The sequence below is a fragment of the Stigmatopora argus genome, chromosome 19, assembly GCF_051989625.1.
Source record: "Stigmatopora argus isolate UIUO_Sarg chromosome 19, RoL_Sarg_1.0, whole genome shotgun sequence".
NCBI classification, from domain to species: domain Eukaryota; kingdom Metazoa; phylum Chordata; class Actinopteri; order Syngnathiformes; family Syngnathidae; genus Stigmatopora; species Stigmatopora argus.
The window spans coordinates 8,759,496-8,777,364 of NC_135405.1; the positions used below are offsets into that span (position 1 = coordinate 8,759,496).

At 42.0% G+C, this 17,869-nt stretch overlaps 3 protein-coding genes across 3 annotated transcripts; 2 read left to right on the forward strand and 1 right to left on the reverse strand.

The window, feature by feature from the left end:
• Positions 1-438: 438 nt before the first annotated feature.
• On the forward strand, positions 439-4,356 carry wdr21 (WD repeat domain 21). The gene is made up of 13 exons (XM_077587105.1): positions 439-880; positions 963-1,051; positions 1,121-1,278; positions 1,344-1,426; positions 1,530-1,611; positions 1,686-1,832; positions 1,943-1,992; positions 2,082-2,161; positions 2,402-2,494; positions 2,682-2,779; positions 2,845-3,009; positions 3,094-3,208; positions 3,812-4,356. Exons 1-13 carry the CDS (start codon positions 765-767, stop codon positions 4,030-4,032), a joined length of 1,497 nt encoding a protein of 498 aa, XP_077443231.1. The 5' UTR covers positions 439-764; the 3' UTR covers positions 4,033-4,356.
• Positions 4,201-10,839, reverse strand: zfyve1 (zinc finger, FYVE domain containing 1). Its single transcript, XM_077587104.1, has 12 exons — positions 9,568-10,839; positions 9,264-9,507; positions 8,864-9,124; positions 8,588-8,802; positions 8,413-8,519; positions 7,744-7,852; positions 7,583-7,680; positions 7,317-7,434; positions 6,994-7,164; positions 6,060-6,240; positions 5,881-5,994; positions 4,201-5,813 (listed from the first exon to the last, which is right to left on the reverse strand). Exons 1-12 carry the CDS (start codon positions 10,054-10,056, stop codon positions 5,578-5,580), a joined length of 2,343 nt encoding a protein of 780 aa, XP_077443230.1. The 5' UTR covers positions 10,057-10,839; the 3' UTR covers positions 4,201-5,577.
• Positions 10,840-10,899: 60 nt separating this feature from the next.
• On the forward strand, positions 10,900-12,399 carry pigh (phosphatidylinositol glycan anchor biosynthesis, class H). The gene is made up of 4 exons (XM_077587106.1): positions 10,900-11,673; positions 11,868-12,077; positions 12,156-12,239; positions 12,318-12,399. The coding sequence occupies exons 1-4, from the start codon at positions 11,497-11,499 to the stop codon at positions 12,387-12,389; spliced, it is 543 nt and encodes a 180-aa protein (XP_077443232.1). The 5' UTR covers positions 10,900-11,496; the 3' UTR covers positions 12,390-12,399.
• Positions 12,400-17,869: the final 5,470 nt, after the last annotated feature.

Genomic DNA, 17,869 nt, shown 5'->3' on the forward strand with positions numbered 1-17,869 from the left:
CCAATGGGGCTAATCTCTGTTTTGAAAAAACAATTTATTTATAGGGATAGTTTGACGTATAAAATTGAAAATACATAACAGTATTAAGTACATTTGTGACAAGTAAATACAAACTAGATGTATGAAAATATGTTTGGTGCACGCTGAGCGCCAAGGAATACATGCAGATAATTTTATGCACACTTAATAAAATACATTGCCCATAGCTATATTAATACAACACAATATTTTATAAATCCATTAAGAATTGACCGTAATTTAGTCGATGAAATAACTCTATTCACGTCAGCTATATAGGAGCTCACTAAAGAAGTATTCCGATGCAATATGGTGGACATTTAGACACGCTATTGACTCCACAGTCGAAGCATCTAGTCTCATACATTCCTATTTATTACCCCGAGGGCGGAACCTAACTCCAACTGACCATAGCAGCCAATCAAATCACCCGACGTCATTTGTTGTCAATTTTGGACGAATGGCAATCAAAGGTGGCACAATAGCGGAACCTCACCGGAAAGCTATCGATCCTTAAGAAAAAAATACTGAAAATTCCAAAACGTTTTAGCTGTTGGTCATGACATCCACTTCACAGTTTCGAATGTAAAGTTTGCCACGATTGATTATATTTTGCCCTAAAAAAAAATCCCGATTTGTGAAACTTGCCAACTTTGGCTAAAGAAGGCTAGCTCCACGCTGGAATTGATTGCGGGGCACAAACAAAACTGACAACGTGGTTTCCATTCCGTTAGGGACATCGTCGCATGATGATGAGTTGGAACTGGATAGAGGGTCAACGAAGCCAAAGAGGACGGCAAAATCAAACTCGGGGTAGGAGACCATTCCGAGGAAGATATTGGAGACCACCACGAAACGACAGGTGTGCAAATCTAGCCTTAGGCTGCCAATGACGGCAATGGACGTCCAAAATAAAATGTGCAAGCCTCATTCTGTATTCGCAGGAATTGGTATGATGGTCCAGGAACTTCATTCAGAATGTCTGATAGTCAAGCTAGTACTTCTTCCTCCTCAGACAGCAGTGGGGCACCAGGTTAGAATAAGTCCCCCCCCCAAAAAGAGAGCTTGAAGTGCATTATAATTATTATTATTTTTAAATCAGAACTGCCAGGTTTCTACTTTGACTCCGAGAAGAACCGATACTTCCGCTTGTTGCCGGGGAGCAACAACTGCAACCCCCTGACCCGACAGAAGCTGCGCAATATGGAACGTGAAAAAGAGAGAACCAGGAGGCTTGCGGAGGATGAAAACCCCACAAAAGTATTACAATTTACACACAATTTATTTTAGCTTCTAAAATGAATGACATCGTCTCTTGCTTTTAGAAAGCACCGAGGCCAGGACTCAACGCTGCCTTGGTTCTACAGAATCGCCGTCTCGGATTGCTCCGCGAGACATCCTACTGCAGGTATTGTATTGTTCCTACTACGGAATTTGTCATTTAGATCATCTCTCAACCCCTTGCTTTTTTAAAACACAACAATTATGTAAATTTGCACAAAAACCTTCAGGCGAGTCCATGAGGGGAAGATCAGCACCATGAGACGACACAAGCTGAACCTCCGGATCGGGGAGGATTTCCGGACCCTTGTGGTTGGCGATCTCCCCTGAAACTGCAGTTGAGAACTCCAAAATGCCAAGTGGATTTCATTGCTGTTTACCTGCAGGCCGACTCCAACTGCGAGCAGGTGTTAACCGTCAACGACATGCCACACGGGGGGTCCAAGTACGGCTACATGAGCTTCGGTCGAAATAACTCCAGTGGGTCTCCATCTGTGGAAATGTGTGACCATCCTTACATCACCGAACGCAAGGTGGGAATATTTCAGGGATGTTGGTTATGCTATTTCAGGATAAGAGGAAGATAAAAATGTCAATGTTTAGTCATCAACCATTTTCTTTTGAGTATGTATTTTTGTTTCAGGTGAATTGTCTTTGCTGGGCCACAGTCACACATCCAAAATCTCATGTGTTGTATCCTGTGTTAAAGTTTTTAGAATGGATTTTATGGATCGTTTACATATATTTTTCTTCAGCCCATATTCCCTTTAACTGAAAACCAGACTGTGCATGTTGGGGACTGCGAAGAATCCTGGCTTACTCGATTTGGTTCCTGCTTCACTCTTCAGCCACAACAGCCCACGTAAAATGTTTCAAATGATTATATGTATAGTATATATATTTTTCCAAAATCCCACATCAAATTTGCCTTCTATCATAGTTTACAGCAGAAATGTTAAGCTACGGCTAATAGATTGATTACCTTGTTTATCTCGAACATGTTTGGAAGTAGTAATGCACCAAACCAAATTTAGCTTTTGCAAGATTTGTTTTTAAGAATTATTGATTGATTAAATGATGACATGTCTCTTTCCATCTTCAGGTCGCCCGAGCCTTCGTATTACTTTAAAGATCTCGACGACCTGGTCCTGTGCTTGGAGTCGACACCCTTCCCATGACATGCTGTTTAGTGTTGGTTAGTGTCAAAAAGTGGACCTTAGCTAGACTAAAATTTGGAACCTACAGGTATTCATCTCACAGCACAAAAATAGTTTCATTACATGTCTTAGGTTAGGTGAGGACTTTAAATTGTCCAACCAGTGGAGACAAATCACTTTTGGAATTTTACAATTGCCGCAATACTTGTGTTTGTCTGTTGGCAGGTTTATCTCACAAGATTATCCTGCATCAGGCTGTCACAGGAAAGAAAATACTCATCGACGTCGCCAGCGACGTCCTGGCTCAGCAGTTTGGCGTCGATGTAAGTTTGCCTGCCTTTTCCACCACGATCATACTCGTCTTGAGTGCGAAATGTCATCTTTGCAGATTCCCTTGCTATACAACGGCTGCCGTTCCGGGGCCATCTTTGGTTTCGACGTACGCAATCCGGGTCAAGGCAGGGCTGTGGCCTTGAGGCATCAATATCCAATCACTTCGCTGCAAATACTGCAAGACGAGAACTACCTGGTGGCTGCAGACATGTCGGGCCGGGTGAGGAAAGGGTTCCTTTTTTGTTTTGTTTTTTTCTTCGTCTTTACGAACAGAATATCACAAAATGTGTGACCATTCTCTCAGATTAACCTGTGGGACATACGAGCCATAAAGCATGTGCAAGAGTACAAGGGCCACTATAATGAGCACGCCTATTTGCCAATCCACGTCAGGGAACCAGAGGGGCTGCTTTTGGCCGGTAAGAGACCGTCGCACTTTCTGTGTCATTTAATTGATGCAGACATGAATGCCGGGGTTGCAAAATCATTTTTTGTCGCCGCGTATTTACCTACCAGGCTGCCACAGTTGATTGACAAATTAATTGAAAGTCAGTAGAGCATTTATACACATTAAAATTTGTATGAATCCTCTTTTGAAGCTATTTAATAGCCAATATTCTCTTGTTTTAGATTTTTAAAATGTGTTTACTTTTTAGTGTTATTTAATTAAAAAGGAGAAGAGTAAATATTCAAATGTTTTTTATTTATAGAGAAAATATCAAAAAGGAGAAGAGTAAAAATAAATAAAGGGAAAACAATCTTTTTAGATTTTAATTCTTCTATTTAAAGATGTTTTTTATTTTTTATTAAATAAATGTATCATTTATTTTGTAATAAAAAGGCAAAGAAAGATAAATGTTTATTTCTATTCGATTTAGCATTTAAATGTATAGCTTGGAATATAAAGTCGACACTCGATTGACTTTTTCGGGCCACAAAGTGATGTTCTGGACCAGATCTGGCACTCAAGCCGTCAGTTTGATTTCTATGAAGTAACAGTCCACTTTCTCCCCCCTCCAAAGTGGGCCAGGACTGCTACACAAGGATCTGGAGTCTGCGAGACAGTCACCTTCTCAGGACCATCCCATCGCCTCACCCGGCTGCCAATGACGCCATCCCCAGCATCGTCTTCTCCTCTGGAATCGGCGGGCGCAAGGGGACCCCCGGCCTGGTGATGGCTGTCAAGAAAGATCTCTTCTACTTCCCGTACAACGCGGACGAGAGAGAGCAGCAGGAAGCCTGATCCAACGACATGCTTCTTTAACGGCTTTGTTATATGAAGAATCCAAAGATGAGCCGTCAAATGTTGATTGTGTTTGCAGTCATGTTCAGGAGAGCTTTTTCTAATTAAAATGTTTACAAAAGTATCATTACTGCACAGTTGTAAACAGGGGAAAAAAGAAGGCACATGTTTGCAGTTTGTTCCATGAGCACAGTGCCCTTCTTTTAGTGTTTTATTTGTTTTTAACTCTGTTTTGTTATATACAGCAGCTGTTTTCCGATTGTGCTCTCTCACCAAACTTGAGTTGATTAAAAGACACTCAATAAACCGCACTGAAAAAGAAAAGTCTTGAAAATAATTCATTCAAACATCCTCACATGCAAATGTAACCTTGGCAAGATCTACTAAGGATATGTTCAAATGAACCTGAAAAACAAAAAAAGTGCGCCATCTTGGACCGATGTCACAGAACGATATATTTCAAACACGAACAACTACTTTCTGCTCGTCCTCAATGCCATTGTCGTCTTCAGTGGGATATATCTTTCGTGACACACTTGAAATTGTTTGCATTGCTTAAGATTCAAGTCATTCCATGATATCGCTTTTGAGGGTCCAGCCTCAACGATGGTCTATTGCTAACAACTTCACTTCATCCAACGGTGTAAACAAAGTGTATGATGCCAGTGTACAATATCAAGTTAGAATTAAGGCTTTACTTTAAGGGGAATATCCGCCTTTTTTAAAATACAATAGCTACCAAAAGCTTGTGGGGTTACTAGAATAGATAGCATATGACTTTCTTTTTTTTTTTTACATAATCATTGGAATGCATCTATTTGACTTGGTCAACAATGACCACGGCTATTTAACTTTTTTTTTAAAGGCAAGGCAAGGACTTTGTTAAATCGACATATACTAAAAACAGTACTGTGCAAAAGCCATACAGGAATTGCGGCAAGGCAAATATTAAAGCAATATTTAACAGTACTAATGTCTAAATTGAACTCATCTCAAATAGCACATGGTGACGCGTAATATATAACGTGAAGTATTTGGGGCAAATAAATCACGAAGAAACTTCTTCCCAAACTTAAGTATCATTCACTGGCATAAAAATGGAAATTAAGTTATACTTTTATTGCTATGGCCTGAGCTAAGAAAAAAGTTTGAAATATTTATTACAAATATTTGTAATGAAGTGAGGGATAACTAGCCGGCCAACATAACAACAACTTTTGCACAGTACCGTACATTGAATTAGTCGATGAATGGGCCAAAATGTGAATGGCTGTGTCTATCAGTCTTGTGATTTTCTTACAACTATCCAACTCTGACCTTAATAAACAGTAAAAGACGAATATATGGGCTAGATGACGGCCCCGTCAACCACGAGAAGACCTTCCTCTATCCGACAGTCCAAAAAGACTCGTCCAAAACACGATTTAAGGTTCCTTCGTGAACTTGACCTTCCTTCCAGACAATAGGTTAGAATAGGTAACGCGCTCAAAAACACGAGTGGAAGAACCAGAGACAAAAAAGGGGTCCAGGCCAGTTCCAATTCTGCTAGAGTTCCCCGGTCTTCTGGCTGCAAACGCTGCAGACCCTCACCGGGTGATCCCAACCCCGAGAGGGCACGGCACGGCGCTCCCGCGAGCAGTCCTGACACACGCCCTGACCGCAGGCTCGGCAGTGGTGGATGGAGAGACGAGAGCCCGAGAAGTCTCTCTGGCAACCGCAGCAGGCGCGGATGTCCTGATCTGGCACCCAGTAGGCGGGACGCGCAGCTTCTTTTACCAAACCTGCCAGACACGAAGTCCAGATTTGAAGTCAGTCTATCATCCTAAAACTGGTATTTTTATTTCTCACCTAGCGGAATGTCAATAGCGCCAACCACAGCGCCGAAGGTGTTCTGAACGGCCTCGCCGACCTTCCTTGCGATTAAGGTCCCGCCTTCTTCCTCCAAGGCAGCGTCGAGAAGCTCTAAAATAGACACGTCAGCGAAGGTTTTTTTCGAGATGACGGTGGAAATGAGTGAATTGGAGTACCGGTGGGGATTCCTCGGTTCTGGAAGCAGGCGTCGCAAACCCGGACGGGTGCCAGACCCCAGCCTCTCTCTGGAACCGGACGGGTTTTGGAGGAGCAGGCATCGCAGAAGCCTTCGCCACAGGCTCGGCAGTGGTGCTTGGTGTCATTGCTTTGGAAGTCCACGGCACATTTGTGGCATTTCTGCGCATTAAAAGTGAAGATGTGAAAAGGTAACTTTAAACCGTTACACGCAAACAACTCGATGATTTGAATGAATGTGCCAGGGAAAAGCATAAAACTAAAGCCACATCATGATAAGACAAAAGGACGCAGTTCTGGGGAAAAAAGTAAGCAATAAATGCACAGGTTTTTATTCATTTGATTTAAAAATATTTATCGTCAATTTTAAAGTAACACGTGTCTAATGTTGCATTTTTATCAGTCGATTTGTTTTAAGAATAGATTTGCACTTTTTTGATAAAACACTTAACTATTACTAATTTAACTACTACTAATTGAATAGTAATTCAATGCATTTGTTTGCACTAAATGTTTAAAATTTTCTTCATTCTTTTGATTAAAGTACATTTGAGTCATATTTTGACATAGTACTAAAGTATTCAGATTTCATGAGTTTTTTTATGTAATGGATTATTTTAACTCTATTTTTAAGTACACCTACTTGACTCATCTGACATTAGCAACCAACACTTAACTTGAAATCAACTTTACAAACTTTATCTCTTAAATAGGTGAATAAAATTTTCCCATATACAGTATATTGAACTATTCTTATTTTGTATTTTTTTTTTCTCAGCATTTTTAAATTCAAATAATTCCATCTCTAAAATTGCATGCTATTTGATAATGAATGACTGAAACTATAATGTACCACACAAATTTAAACTATCCTCAACTCATCTGGTACTAATGCAATTTTTCTACTGCACTAACCAGGATTAGAGAGTTGGGCGTCCAGTAGGTGGGCGCGATCTGGTCGGTGAGCCAGGAAGTGACCGCTTTGGCCGGCTTGACGCTGAGCTCCGACACTGACTGGGAGATGTACTTGACTCCGTCCAGCAGCCTCTGGGCGGCATTGTGGTTGTCTTTCAGGAAGCCGTCGGACTGAAATGAGGACAAACAGCTCCTTAAAGCAGGGATTTGACCAAAATGCACTCTCGCAGGCCAACTTTTATCATTGTTCCTGCATCAACGCAGTCTTGTGTTGACAAACTCAAGCCAAACCGCTAAAAAAAAATTGTTACTTATTGGCTCACCCCTGGCCAGATGTGTTGGATCTCTGTCCTGACCACTGTTTCCACCGGATCCTGGTTTCCATACCAATACTGCCTGCTTCGGTAAATCACTCCACAGTTGGGACACTCAATGACATATCTGAAATTAAAATGGAAAATGCCACGTTGGAATATCGGGCTTGGAAATGAGATTTGACAGACTTTGTGAGGGAGGGAAGGCATCCAAGCCAAATAGCTGATTCACGACTCATTTCGCCGAGATGATCCAATTTCCCGCCGTTACTCACCCAGACCAAGCGTAGACGGCCAAACCAAACCACGGCGAGTCGGACGAGGCTGTCGTCTTGGGAACCACGATCACCTCCTTGCCTCCTTCGTAGCAAACCTGGAAAGTTTAGCCATTTAGCCCCTCGCCTCCTCTAGAAATAAACGCAAAGTGATCGCTAACCTTGCACGTGTAGATGCGGTTGTCGTTCTGCGCGGAGTAACGGCATCTGTGCTTGGCTTCGTGTTCCAATCCCTCCTTGAGGTGATTCATGCTTCTCTTACAACCTGACCTGAGTTTCAGTTTGATTTATTTAATAAGGGACAGCACATATCAATGAACATATACATCTTCATGTTAATGAAAGTCTATATGTAACTATGTAAGATTGTAGCCGAGGGCTAATTTCCATCTTCAGTCATTTGTGCAGGTTGAAGGTAAATTATGACACACACACACAAATACCAATTTTGTTCGTCTAACAGCCAGGCTTTAAGTTGATTGGCGAAGAGATGGGAGTTCACGTATGGTAATTTGTATTGAGTTCCAGGTAGAAGGTGCTTTGGCTAAATGCAATCTTTTTGAAGGGAACTACACAGTCACTTCTAGAGCCAGCCCTTGTTGATGTATTGGATTTTTTTGTACAAAATCTGGCAATGGAGGAGGAGCTATGTTGTGGAAGATTTTCTAAACTAAGGTGGCATCCTCCATATTTAACAGTATTGTCCAATACTTGCTTATGAAATTGTTTTAATTGGTTTTAGTGTTGTCTTGCAGAACGATGACCAACTTGTTATGCAGTAATCCTGAAAGTGAGCATTCGCCCCAAGGAGTTGCCGGTTTTGTACATACCCGCAACTCAAGCAGATGCAGGAGCAGGTGAAGTACTCGTCAGGGAAGAAGGAGTTACTGATCATGTGCTCATCGGAGATATCGCCGCTGAAACGTTCGCTCAGTGCCTGGTTGGATAAGGTCAGCAATTTTTAACATCGACCCTCGGATGAAGTAAGCGGCGTAGAATTCGGACCTGCAGGGCCTTGAAGATGACGCCGGCGGAACGGGGTGAGCGGGTGGCATTGTTGTCCAGCTGCTGCTCCAGGCTGCGCTGAAGGCCGTTGAAGTCAGTGGGCGGGTTGTAGGTGCGAGTCCCGCGGTACTGAATGGAGCTGAAGGCCTCGGGAAAGAGATTCAGCTTCCTGAAGCGCTCCTGGAGGATGCGGTCGGCCGACTCGGATGGCTTGTCTACGAATTGCAACATGTCAACTCCGCTTTTCTGGTCAAGGGCCTTGATTTGATTATTTACCTGATCCTAAAAGCTTGGTGTGCACAGTCTCGTGGAAGATGATGACGGCAGGCCCCAGCGTGGAGAGCGGAACGTCCAGGCCGCAGCGAGTGGTGGTCGCTTTCAGCTCCCGGGCAAAGTGCTTCAAGTAGGCCTCAGAGGCATCGCCCAGGAACTTGAAGAGGTCGTCGTGGAGACGATCGGCGTGCGTCCGGTAGATGACGATATCTGAGACGGCCAGAACTTTGAGGAGGAGGCGGGTTCGCTGACCCTGGCTGGACCCTGAATCCCCCCAAAATGGGCACATTTGCCATGGATTAGGTTAGTACCTGAGAATTTAAGTGCTTTTCATGTTCTATTTAGAGCTAAAAGATCACAATATAATGCAAAATATATCTAAATAGAAAGAAGGAAAGAGTACCAGCCCCAAGCAATCCTTCCGTATCTATGACAACCACGCGGTGCAGCGGATCCATGGCAGCCCAAACGCCCACCGTGCAGGACTCCTGAGTTGGAGATGTTTTGAACACCTCTCTTCCCAGAAAGAAGGTGTGGTTCAGCGTGTGAGACTTCCCCTCGCCCGTGTTCCCAAAGATGGAGACCACTTTGAGGAGCTCGTCCGTTTCACATCCCAATCGGTCCACAAAGTTCTCCTCGTCCTTCACCTGGGAAACCTCTTAAAATAAGCCCCTTCCTTCTCATCCATGAATGTCTGAGGAACTCACCTGCATCTCCTCCTTCTCATCCACCAATAGAAAGCTGCACACCCTGTCCAGCTGTTCTTTCAGGATGTCCAGCTCGGATTCCCCCGCGCTCACGCTGTTCGCCTCGGGACCTTTGGCCTGAGGGTATGCCGTGAGAGGGTGCTTTCTTTTGTTCCCGCCGCTGTGGGTGCGTTTCTGGCAGTCCAAGCACAGGTTGATCTTGCACCCCTGGCAGCGGACGGCCGCTCTCAGTCGCCCGGCCATAAGCGACCCGGCGCCGTCCCCTTTGCACGAGTCGCAGAAGGGGATGTGACCCGGGGAGATGCGAACCCGGTCGTGGTTCCTCATGCGCTCCTGTCGGTGCAGCTCCATTTCGCAACGGACGCACTGAAGACTACTGCACTCGTCGCATTCGAAGGAGGCCTCGACCGAGCCCCCGCAGGCGTAACTCTCCTGGCAAACTAGGGGTGTGCTCATGGCTTTATCTCCAGCTGGACCTTGACCACTCATGCTAAACAATGGAGGACTACACTATCAGCACAGCTTGGGAACGTTTAGAAACTTGAGACCATAGTTCTCGTTGTCCTAGTTTATGCTAAACATACAATTTCCAAACATCTAGTCACACATTGTCATTTGTTATTTTGGCTTTATTCCTCTTTGGTCAAAGGTTAACTCAGGGAAATCAAGAACAACAACAACAATAACAAGAACACCCCACTGCCAATGCCCTTAACACTAACCCTACACTTTGTAATGTGACTACTTTAATCGTAACTATGCTTCTAACAAGCAGTCAATTCAAAAGGTAAATGTCATTGGCTTATGTGATGAGTAAAAACTGATAAAGCTATTATCTATCGAGCATCCTTTTGCCTCGTTTTATCCCTGATCGGTTGATGCCAAGTAGGTAAACGCCGTCTTCTGTGGCCAATGATATTTATATACTCGCCGATCGTTGCGTCAGTACCTATTGGCGATACATGCAGTCGTACTTGTGTGAGGAAATAACAACCTTCGTGCCAAATCGTCTGACCTAGCAACGGTTAACACAGCCTCAGCCGACGGAGAATGACTCGACTGAACTAAACTGCCGACGCGACGATGCCAGTCTTCCAATCTACGATTCCGATTAATAACGCAGCATTGCGCCTCGGTGCCACGTACTAACCTCGGCGAGAAAGTTAGCTTGCTGTGTCAGAGCCTGTGAAGAGATGTTGTTGCTTTTACATCAGCTGATCGGCTTGTTTTTATCCAGGGTTGAGAAGTCACTCAAAGCGAGATGCATGCTGGGAAATGTAGGAGTATCGAAACCAAATCAATCTGTGTGTCATAACAGTCAGTAATATTAAACAGATTTTATTTTATAAATCATTTGCTATAATTTCGGTCTTTTTTATTTAGTCGTCGTCTCTCTACAACAAGCGATATTTAGGTTTAATTTAAATGACATTTAGATGTTTTCCCACAGTTCTCTGCAGCTTTGAGTAGCGTTTGATACATTGTGCAGAGTACGCCGGTGTATTGTTTATGTTATCTTGTAGCACAATATATCGAACATTTCCGTAAATTTTCGATTTGCAGAATTTTTATTTTAAGATGATAATTGTTTATTACCTATTTATAACGTAAATTAGTTTCTTGATCTCATGTTTTGACCGTCACAAGAATGTATTCGGGAGGACCATAAAAACATAGCAGCATCCGCTGTTTGGCAAACCTTTCCGAACCTGTCCCTTTATCTGTATACAGGTTAATGACATAATATTACCCTGCTCTGCGTTTAACAACGCAACTTTTCTAAAACAAATAATCACTGCTCGTCGGAAATTATTGTGGCGATAAATCGAAAAAAATCGTGATCTGTTGCTGACCTTGGCTTTCAATTGTAGCCTAATGCTAACGGCTTAGCTTCAGTGATAACTTGTACTTTTTCTTTCTGCGGGGGAAATGGAAGATGAAGACTATACTGACATTAATGGCAAACCCATATATTTGGACTTTCAAAATCATTGCAGCTTTTGTCGGGAATTTACTGTCAGTTCGCCCAAACTGTCCATCGCCAAGGTGATGGCGTATACATCCATCGTTTGGCTCGCTGCTTATACGGTGTTCTTTTTTACTGAAGTAAGTAACATGTATTATTATATTACTGACATTCTAATAACCAAAATTGCGTCTACAGATGAACCCTACTAATGAAAACGTCCAAATTCATATAGGTAGCTTGCTGTAGAGTAGTTGGTACTCTACTATGTCAATATATTACTTATTCATTAATTAATTATTTGTCCACTTTGGTCTTTCCTTACTGCATGTAGAATACCGCCGTGCTAACTGGTGCTATCCTGGTAACCCTGCTGGGAATGATGCTGCACATCCACTTGGTGAAGGTGGACCATGAATCGGTCCTCATCATCGGCTCGATGGGCATCCAGCTCTCCTCCAGTTATGCATCGGGACGGGAGACGAGTTCCTTCATTGAAATGAGCCAAGTCAAGGATGTGGTCATTAATGAAGCGATTCACATGGTGGGCAAAAGTATTGTTTTGCCACATTTGTGGGTTTTTTTCTCACAATGCAAAGCTAAAGTGGTTGTTTAATTGCAGCATCAAATCATCTACTACCTATGTATACTGCTGAAAGACCCTTCAAAACCTGATGACGTGTCACGCGTGGTGCCGTTGTTTCAGGTGAGAATTTAGCAAAATCAGGCTTTGATCAATGACTATATTCAATAATATTACTATTAATATTATTTTGTCTTGCAGAGCTCAAAGCCAAGGTTGAACTGTTTGATGAAAGTATATAAAAGCTGTCAGGAGATTCTTTCAAAGTGCTGACAGCACACACTCAGCAAAGCCATGTCCTTATTTACGGTATTTACTAATGTACTAAATTATTAATAAGAAATTGCCCCCACATTTTTTACCCTGTTAATAACTGCAGAAATACACAAGATTATGTATAACTGCCCTAACCCTAACCCCAACTAACATTTCAGCAAAGCTTTGTTGTCAACAACATTTTAAACAACAAACCAAACTCCAAAACATAACATTTATAAATCCCCTTTATAGATAATAGAATAATATATAAATAATTTGAAATATAGCTTTTGTGTCTTTTCCACTTTTACACGACAATTATTAAATGTTTCCTAAAAATACAAACACAATTTTTCCATCTATGCATTCTTATGGGCTAACAACGCCTGGACTGATACAGTTCCCCAGAAGGGGGCAGCACTGCTTTACTTTCTAACTTTGGATGCTTTTATTTGTGAGAGAATGAGTTTTTAAGTACTGTATAACTGCCTTGCATGTGTGTAAGTACAACTAAAGTCAGTTTTTGGCCATGATTTGACTAGAAAAGTACTTGAAATGCCAAATACATGAGTCCAAAATGTGAACATCCCATAATAAGTCCATCTAAAGTCTTCATGCTCAGTCCCCACCCAGCCTTATTGTTGTTCATCTCTTATTCTCACTCCCACCATCTACGGCCCCCTTCAGTCGTACCCCCTTTTGAACCCGATGCGCCCTGAACCGACAAAACAAGCATGCGGGTGAGATTTTTAAGGGCAAGATGCGTCATGGCCCCGTGAAGAGCATCCCCTGACAGGCTAATGGTGCCCCCCTTGGTAGTGGAAAACAGCCGGGAACCAGGGTGGGCCTCAGGGCTTCTGTCTGAAGGGGGAAACCCAAGGTGTAAATTGTCAGTCATGTCGATGTGAATACTTCTTTAGGCAGAGGTGTGAGCTGTTAATTACTCCTCTTCCCACCCCCATTACTTGTACTTTCTACCTTAGGCTACTTTTCCTGCCTTGATTTGTTTTTAAAGTCTTCTCAACCTTTTGCTGAACCTCGAACAGCATGGGTCGTCACCTGCTGAACGTGTGAAATCCCGGCGTGAGAAGCGTGTTATTTAGCGGGTGAAGGGTTGTCTGACCCCCCGCCGAGCTGGGTGTTGGCCTTCCAACACCTGTAGAGCCCCAAATTAAAACATCTCTGGAAACCAATGGATCTGGGCAAGAATTTTCCTGAATGTGAAAACTAGCTCATTTAAAAAAATACCTGTAACATGTTGACGATTTGATTGTTGCTATGGATGAATTCCCTCATTTCAAAAATAAATAGTCTACTACCAGTGCTTTTCATTGTATAAACAAGCTGTAAACGTATGCACACACAGACGCGTTGACACAACACAATCCCTTTGTATGGTGTTAAGTGTCATCCGTATTGTTGCCTGAGGAAGATTGAGTCACGGTTTATGTTTAAATGTTTCTACTTTTAACGGTCTCGCACAGCCAGGTGTAACTTGGTTTCAGTTTGGATTTAAAGCATGAAGCGGACCAATGCGGAGAAACCATTCGCATGCACGCACGATTCACGCTGATCCGTCAAGTGACTCGGTAGAACCGGTCCTGGCATGAGACTGCTAACTCTGTGGCGCCTGATGACTGATGGACGGGAAGTACTTGTTGCACCTTTGTGTGCAAAGATGGGCTACGTCACTCCTTGGGTGGAGTGTTGAGTGACAATTACAGATCAGTTTTATTAGACTATTAGTCTTTAGATCCAATTCAATAACATCTGCTTTGGTTAGAGGAGTTAGCTATGTATCCAACAGAAGAGGATTGATATCTAAAGGCCTATTTGGGTTGTTTTTGATGAAGGGTCATTTTGTCCTGGAACCAGGCCACTGTTTTAAATTGTGAAATTATGACGCCACACCCTCTGAGTGTCACCTGCAAGACGTGCGGGAAGCGAACGCCTCCCATCTGTCCATGAGATGCAAGGAGATTAACCAGTTCGGCTGGTCGTCAGTGGAGGATGAGGGGAGGTGGTTAACTCGGGCTTAACAATAGAAAAACTTTGTCTAAATACATTCTGCTTATAAGTTATAAACTTGATAATAGCCAGTTTATTCCTGCCTAAATTTTGTCGTGCCTTTTAGAAAGCCAGTGATGTCATCACGTTCATGCCCTAACGTAGACAGTCACGTGTCAGATAACGCGTGCATGTTTCTGCTCTGTAATCATCTCAAAATGTCGATGACAATGATAATGAAAAGCTACGTCCTATTTTTGTCAGATCCCAAGATATGTGTCACGCGAGTAATTCATAAGGATCAATTGACGTCATTCTGAAACCAACGCTGTATTCAAACAACTATCATAGCTTGTAACAAGTACACGTAATTGGGGATTTTGCAGTGCCACATTGTTTCATGGTGAATAATTATGTTATATAAATATACTTAATTTTTTGTCAAATTTCCACCTCACCATTTCACCTCTCCCATTATTATTGTGGACACAGTCGGGAGGGCATTTTAATATTCTTGTTGACTTTTAACTATTTGAATGGACACAATTTTAGAATTAACTCCCCAGTACATACAATGAGGCCCGAAACCTAAAACATAACACTACCCAGACGTTGGCCCCTTGAATAGTATCAATCAACACCCCTCCATCCATGCACAATAATGCTAGAGCAACACAAACTGACTGAACGAGACAATTTATTGTTGTGAGTAAAGTGGACGACGCGACAACAGCCGCTATGTGCACGAGAGCAAGTCCAGACACACCTTGTTGACACAAGCGCTTAGAAGACATCACGCAGCATCCGTTGCTCATTTGACGTCGCTAACGTTAGGCAATGTCCAAAATGATAGTCTTCATGGACGATGACACCATCTACTCTACCAATATTAATTAACTGTAATGTGATACCAGTAACATTACGTCATGTAACTGTCTTTACATCAGGGACATTGTGTCACCCACCCAGCCCTACCGCCCTCCCCCACCCTCACCTGCTAATGCCACCAGTGTGAGAACACCTCACCCACTTGATTCCCAGACGTCCTCAATCAGCATTTAGCCTAAAGATCACCTGACTAAAGCCTAACTGTCATGAATCCTTACTGAATCATGCAGATTATCCGAATCATCTACATGACCAAGTATGGGAAAGACAGAATCATTTATTTTTCTTTGGTAGTAAGAGACAGTTTTACTCCAGCAAATAAAACACAGACACATTCACACAATAACAAATCTAAGATGTCAACGTGCAGTAATTCAAATGTAGCTGCTGATTCTGCTTCTGTCCCTTTATGGTCTGAGGTGCCTCAAAGTTAGATTTGTGGGTCTAATTTTAGATTTCTACCCCAAAATTGGACATTTAAAGATTAGTTCAATTCTCAAGTCAATCTTGTCAATTGAAAAATAGATTTGTATCGCTAATGTGACATTTCCTGTGAGTGTGTTGATTGCATGTTTACATATTTTGCAGTGACTCAAACATACCTATGAACACACAAATCATGATTGTAGCATGGACCACATACTGTATGTACTACATCTACGAAATGATGGCATGTAGTTGGAATGTAACTTGTAGCTTGCTATTTGTTAGGCAAGCTAAGAACAGTACATTTTGGTCCATGGACTAAAGTGTTCCCTATCTGGACAAGCAGACTTTTTACTGGTTCACCAAGGAAGACATATGGTAGAAGAAACCAACAGGTCCTTATCCATGACTCTAAAGACTAGAAACAAATGACCTGTTTGTTGAGTCCATTGCAAATATTGGTCCATTAATCCCAAACAACAACATTTTTCAGGCCTATGGAGTGTTTTAACAATGTTGCTGATTAAAAACAGATGAACCTAAATGATTTTTTTCCGCTCAACATTGGAAAATTACTGATGGGTCTTTGTCTTCGCTAAAGATGATCCAAATTAACATATTACTCAATTTTGTTTGATTTGGATGACTAACAGGAGAAAAAAAAGATTGTTGCTTTCAGGCGTTATTGGTCTGGAATATTTCCAGAAACATTTCTGGAACATTTCCATTTCTAAATCCACACCGAAACTGACAGTTCGCTTACGAAAAACGTCAGAAGAACGCCAACAGAACTCGAAAACAAAGCGTTGTCACTTGCAATGTTTTATGCTCTGAAATAAATATGTTTAAGACACTAAAATGTGGTCAAAGACAGCGTCAGTCAATGATCCACATCTTGCATTTTTATTGAACAGGCTCAACCGTCAAACACAAAAGACATACGCGAAAAGATCTGCTTTTGGCCACAACTCACGTCAACGTGCCCTCACCTCATTAGAATTTTGCCAGATTGTTAAAAAAGGCATGAAGAACCCAAAAGTTAGGCAAATCTAATGATGCACCTGCTTATTTCCTGGTGAGCCTGCCAACGTTTGCGGTAGCGTGAAACTGGCCAACCGCCAGAAGAAGACTCTGTTGACGTCACTTGACGTAAACCCTGGGAAAAGAACCAGTCCCTAGAGAAAAAAAGATGATTAACTATGTCTCACAGATCCTAAAACTGGCCCAACTACAACAAGGCTGTCTTGCTTGCACAAAGACATGATTCAAAAGATGACACTTTTCCCCTCTTGATGTTTGGCAAAGCATCTGGGCTTGGAATGAAAGGCTGGAAAATGGCCCAAGCAATAGAAAAAAAACTGTAAATAATAGAAGTGCATTTGTGAAGAGGAGTTCAATTGCTAGTCTTAACCCTGCAAGGTTCTGCAAACAACTGACCTAGCCGAACACTGCCTATACTAAAGACCTCATTATTTGCAGCATTCACATTTGAAAGTGTCCTTTTTAGAGAACTGTTTAGATTAAGGGTGTCAGACTCGGGTTGGTTCGCGGGCCGCGTTAACGTCAACTTGATTACATGTGGGCCGGACCATTTTAGATCTGATATTTAGATTTTTTTATAGAAATGAATTAAAAGAACTGGATTAAAATCCCTGAATAGTCAGTTTTTTATAGATCTAAAACAATGTTTATTTTAGCTTTTTAAAATATATTTTATAGATTTATTTAATATATTTTACAAAATGATTTTTGAACTAAAAACATAGAAAAAAATGATTAAAAAATTACATTTATTGATTTAAAAGGGGGAAAATCAGGAAATTTAATATACATCTATACTCTTCATTTTGATTTGATCCTAAAACAGAAAGTCGGCACGCATGATTTACTTTCCCGGGCCACACAAAAATGATGCGTCGGGCCAGATTTGGCCCCCGGGCCGCCACTTGACACGTGGTTTAGATCAAGTTCCGAATATCCAAACTGATCATGTAGAAAAGGAAAAGCCGTAATTATAAACCGGCAAAGTTCACTTATTGTAGATCCAACACAAAAACACACATCTCTACAAATCAGTTTTCCGTTAAAATCAAATACAATTTAAAGGTAGATCGAGGGTCAAAAGTCATAAATCCCCATATGGGCGCATCTCTTTGATTCTTATTTAGAAGGCT

Coding starts and splice junctions, on each gene's coding strand:
- wdr21 (XM_077587105.1), top strand. CDS start 765: ATGATGATGAGTTGGAACTGGATAGAGGGTCAACGAAGCCAAAGAGGA. Junction 881..962: donor AGACCACCACGAAACGACAG/GTGTGCAAATCT, acceptor CTGTATTCGCAG/GAATTGGTATGATGGTCCAG. Junction 2,162..2,401: donor CTTCAGCCACAACAGCCCAC/GTAAAATGTTTC, acceptor TTCCATCTTCAG/GTCGCCCGAGCCTTCGTATT.
- pigh (XM_077587106.1), top strand. CDS start 11,497: ATGGAAGATGAAGACTATACTGACATTAATGGCAAACCCATATATTTG. Junction 11,674..11,867: donor CGGTGTTCTTTTTTACTGAA/GTAAGTAACATG, acceptor TACTGCATGTAG/AATACCGCCGTGCTAACTGG. Junction 12,078..12,155: donor TTAATGAAGCGATTCACATG/GTGGGCAAAAGT, acceptor GTTTAATTGCAG/CATCAAATCATCTACTACCT.
- zfyve1 (XM_077587104.1), bottom strand. CDS start 10,056: ATGAGTGGTCAAGGTCCAGCTGGAGATAAAGCCATGAGCACACCCCTA. Junction 9,125..9,263: donor GGAAGGATTGCTTGGGGCTG/GTACTCTTTCCT, acceptor GGGGGGATTCAG/GGTCCAGCCAGGGTCAGCGA. Junction 7,853..8,412: donor TGCATCTGCTTGAGTTGCGG/GTATGTACAAAA, acceptor ACTGAAACTCAG/GTCAGGTTGTAAGAGAAGCA.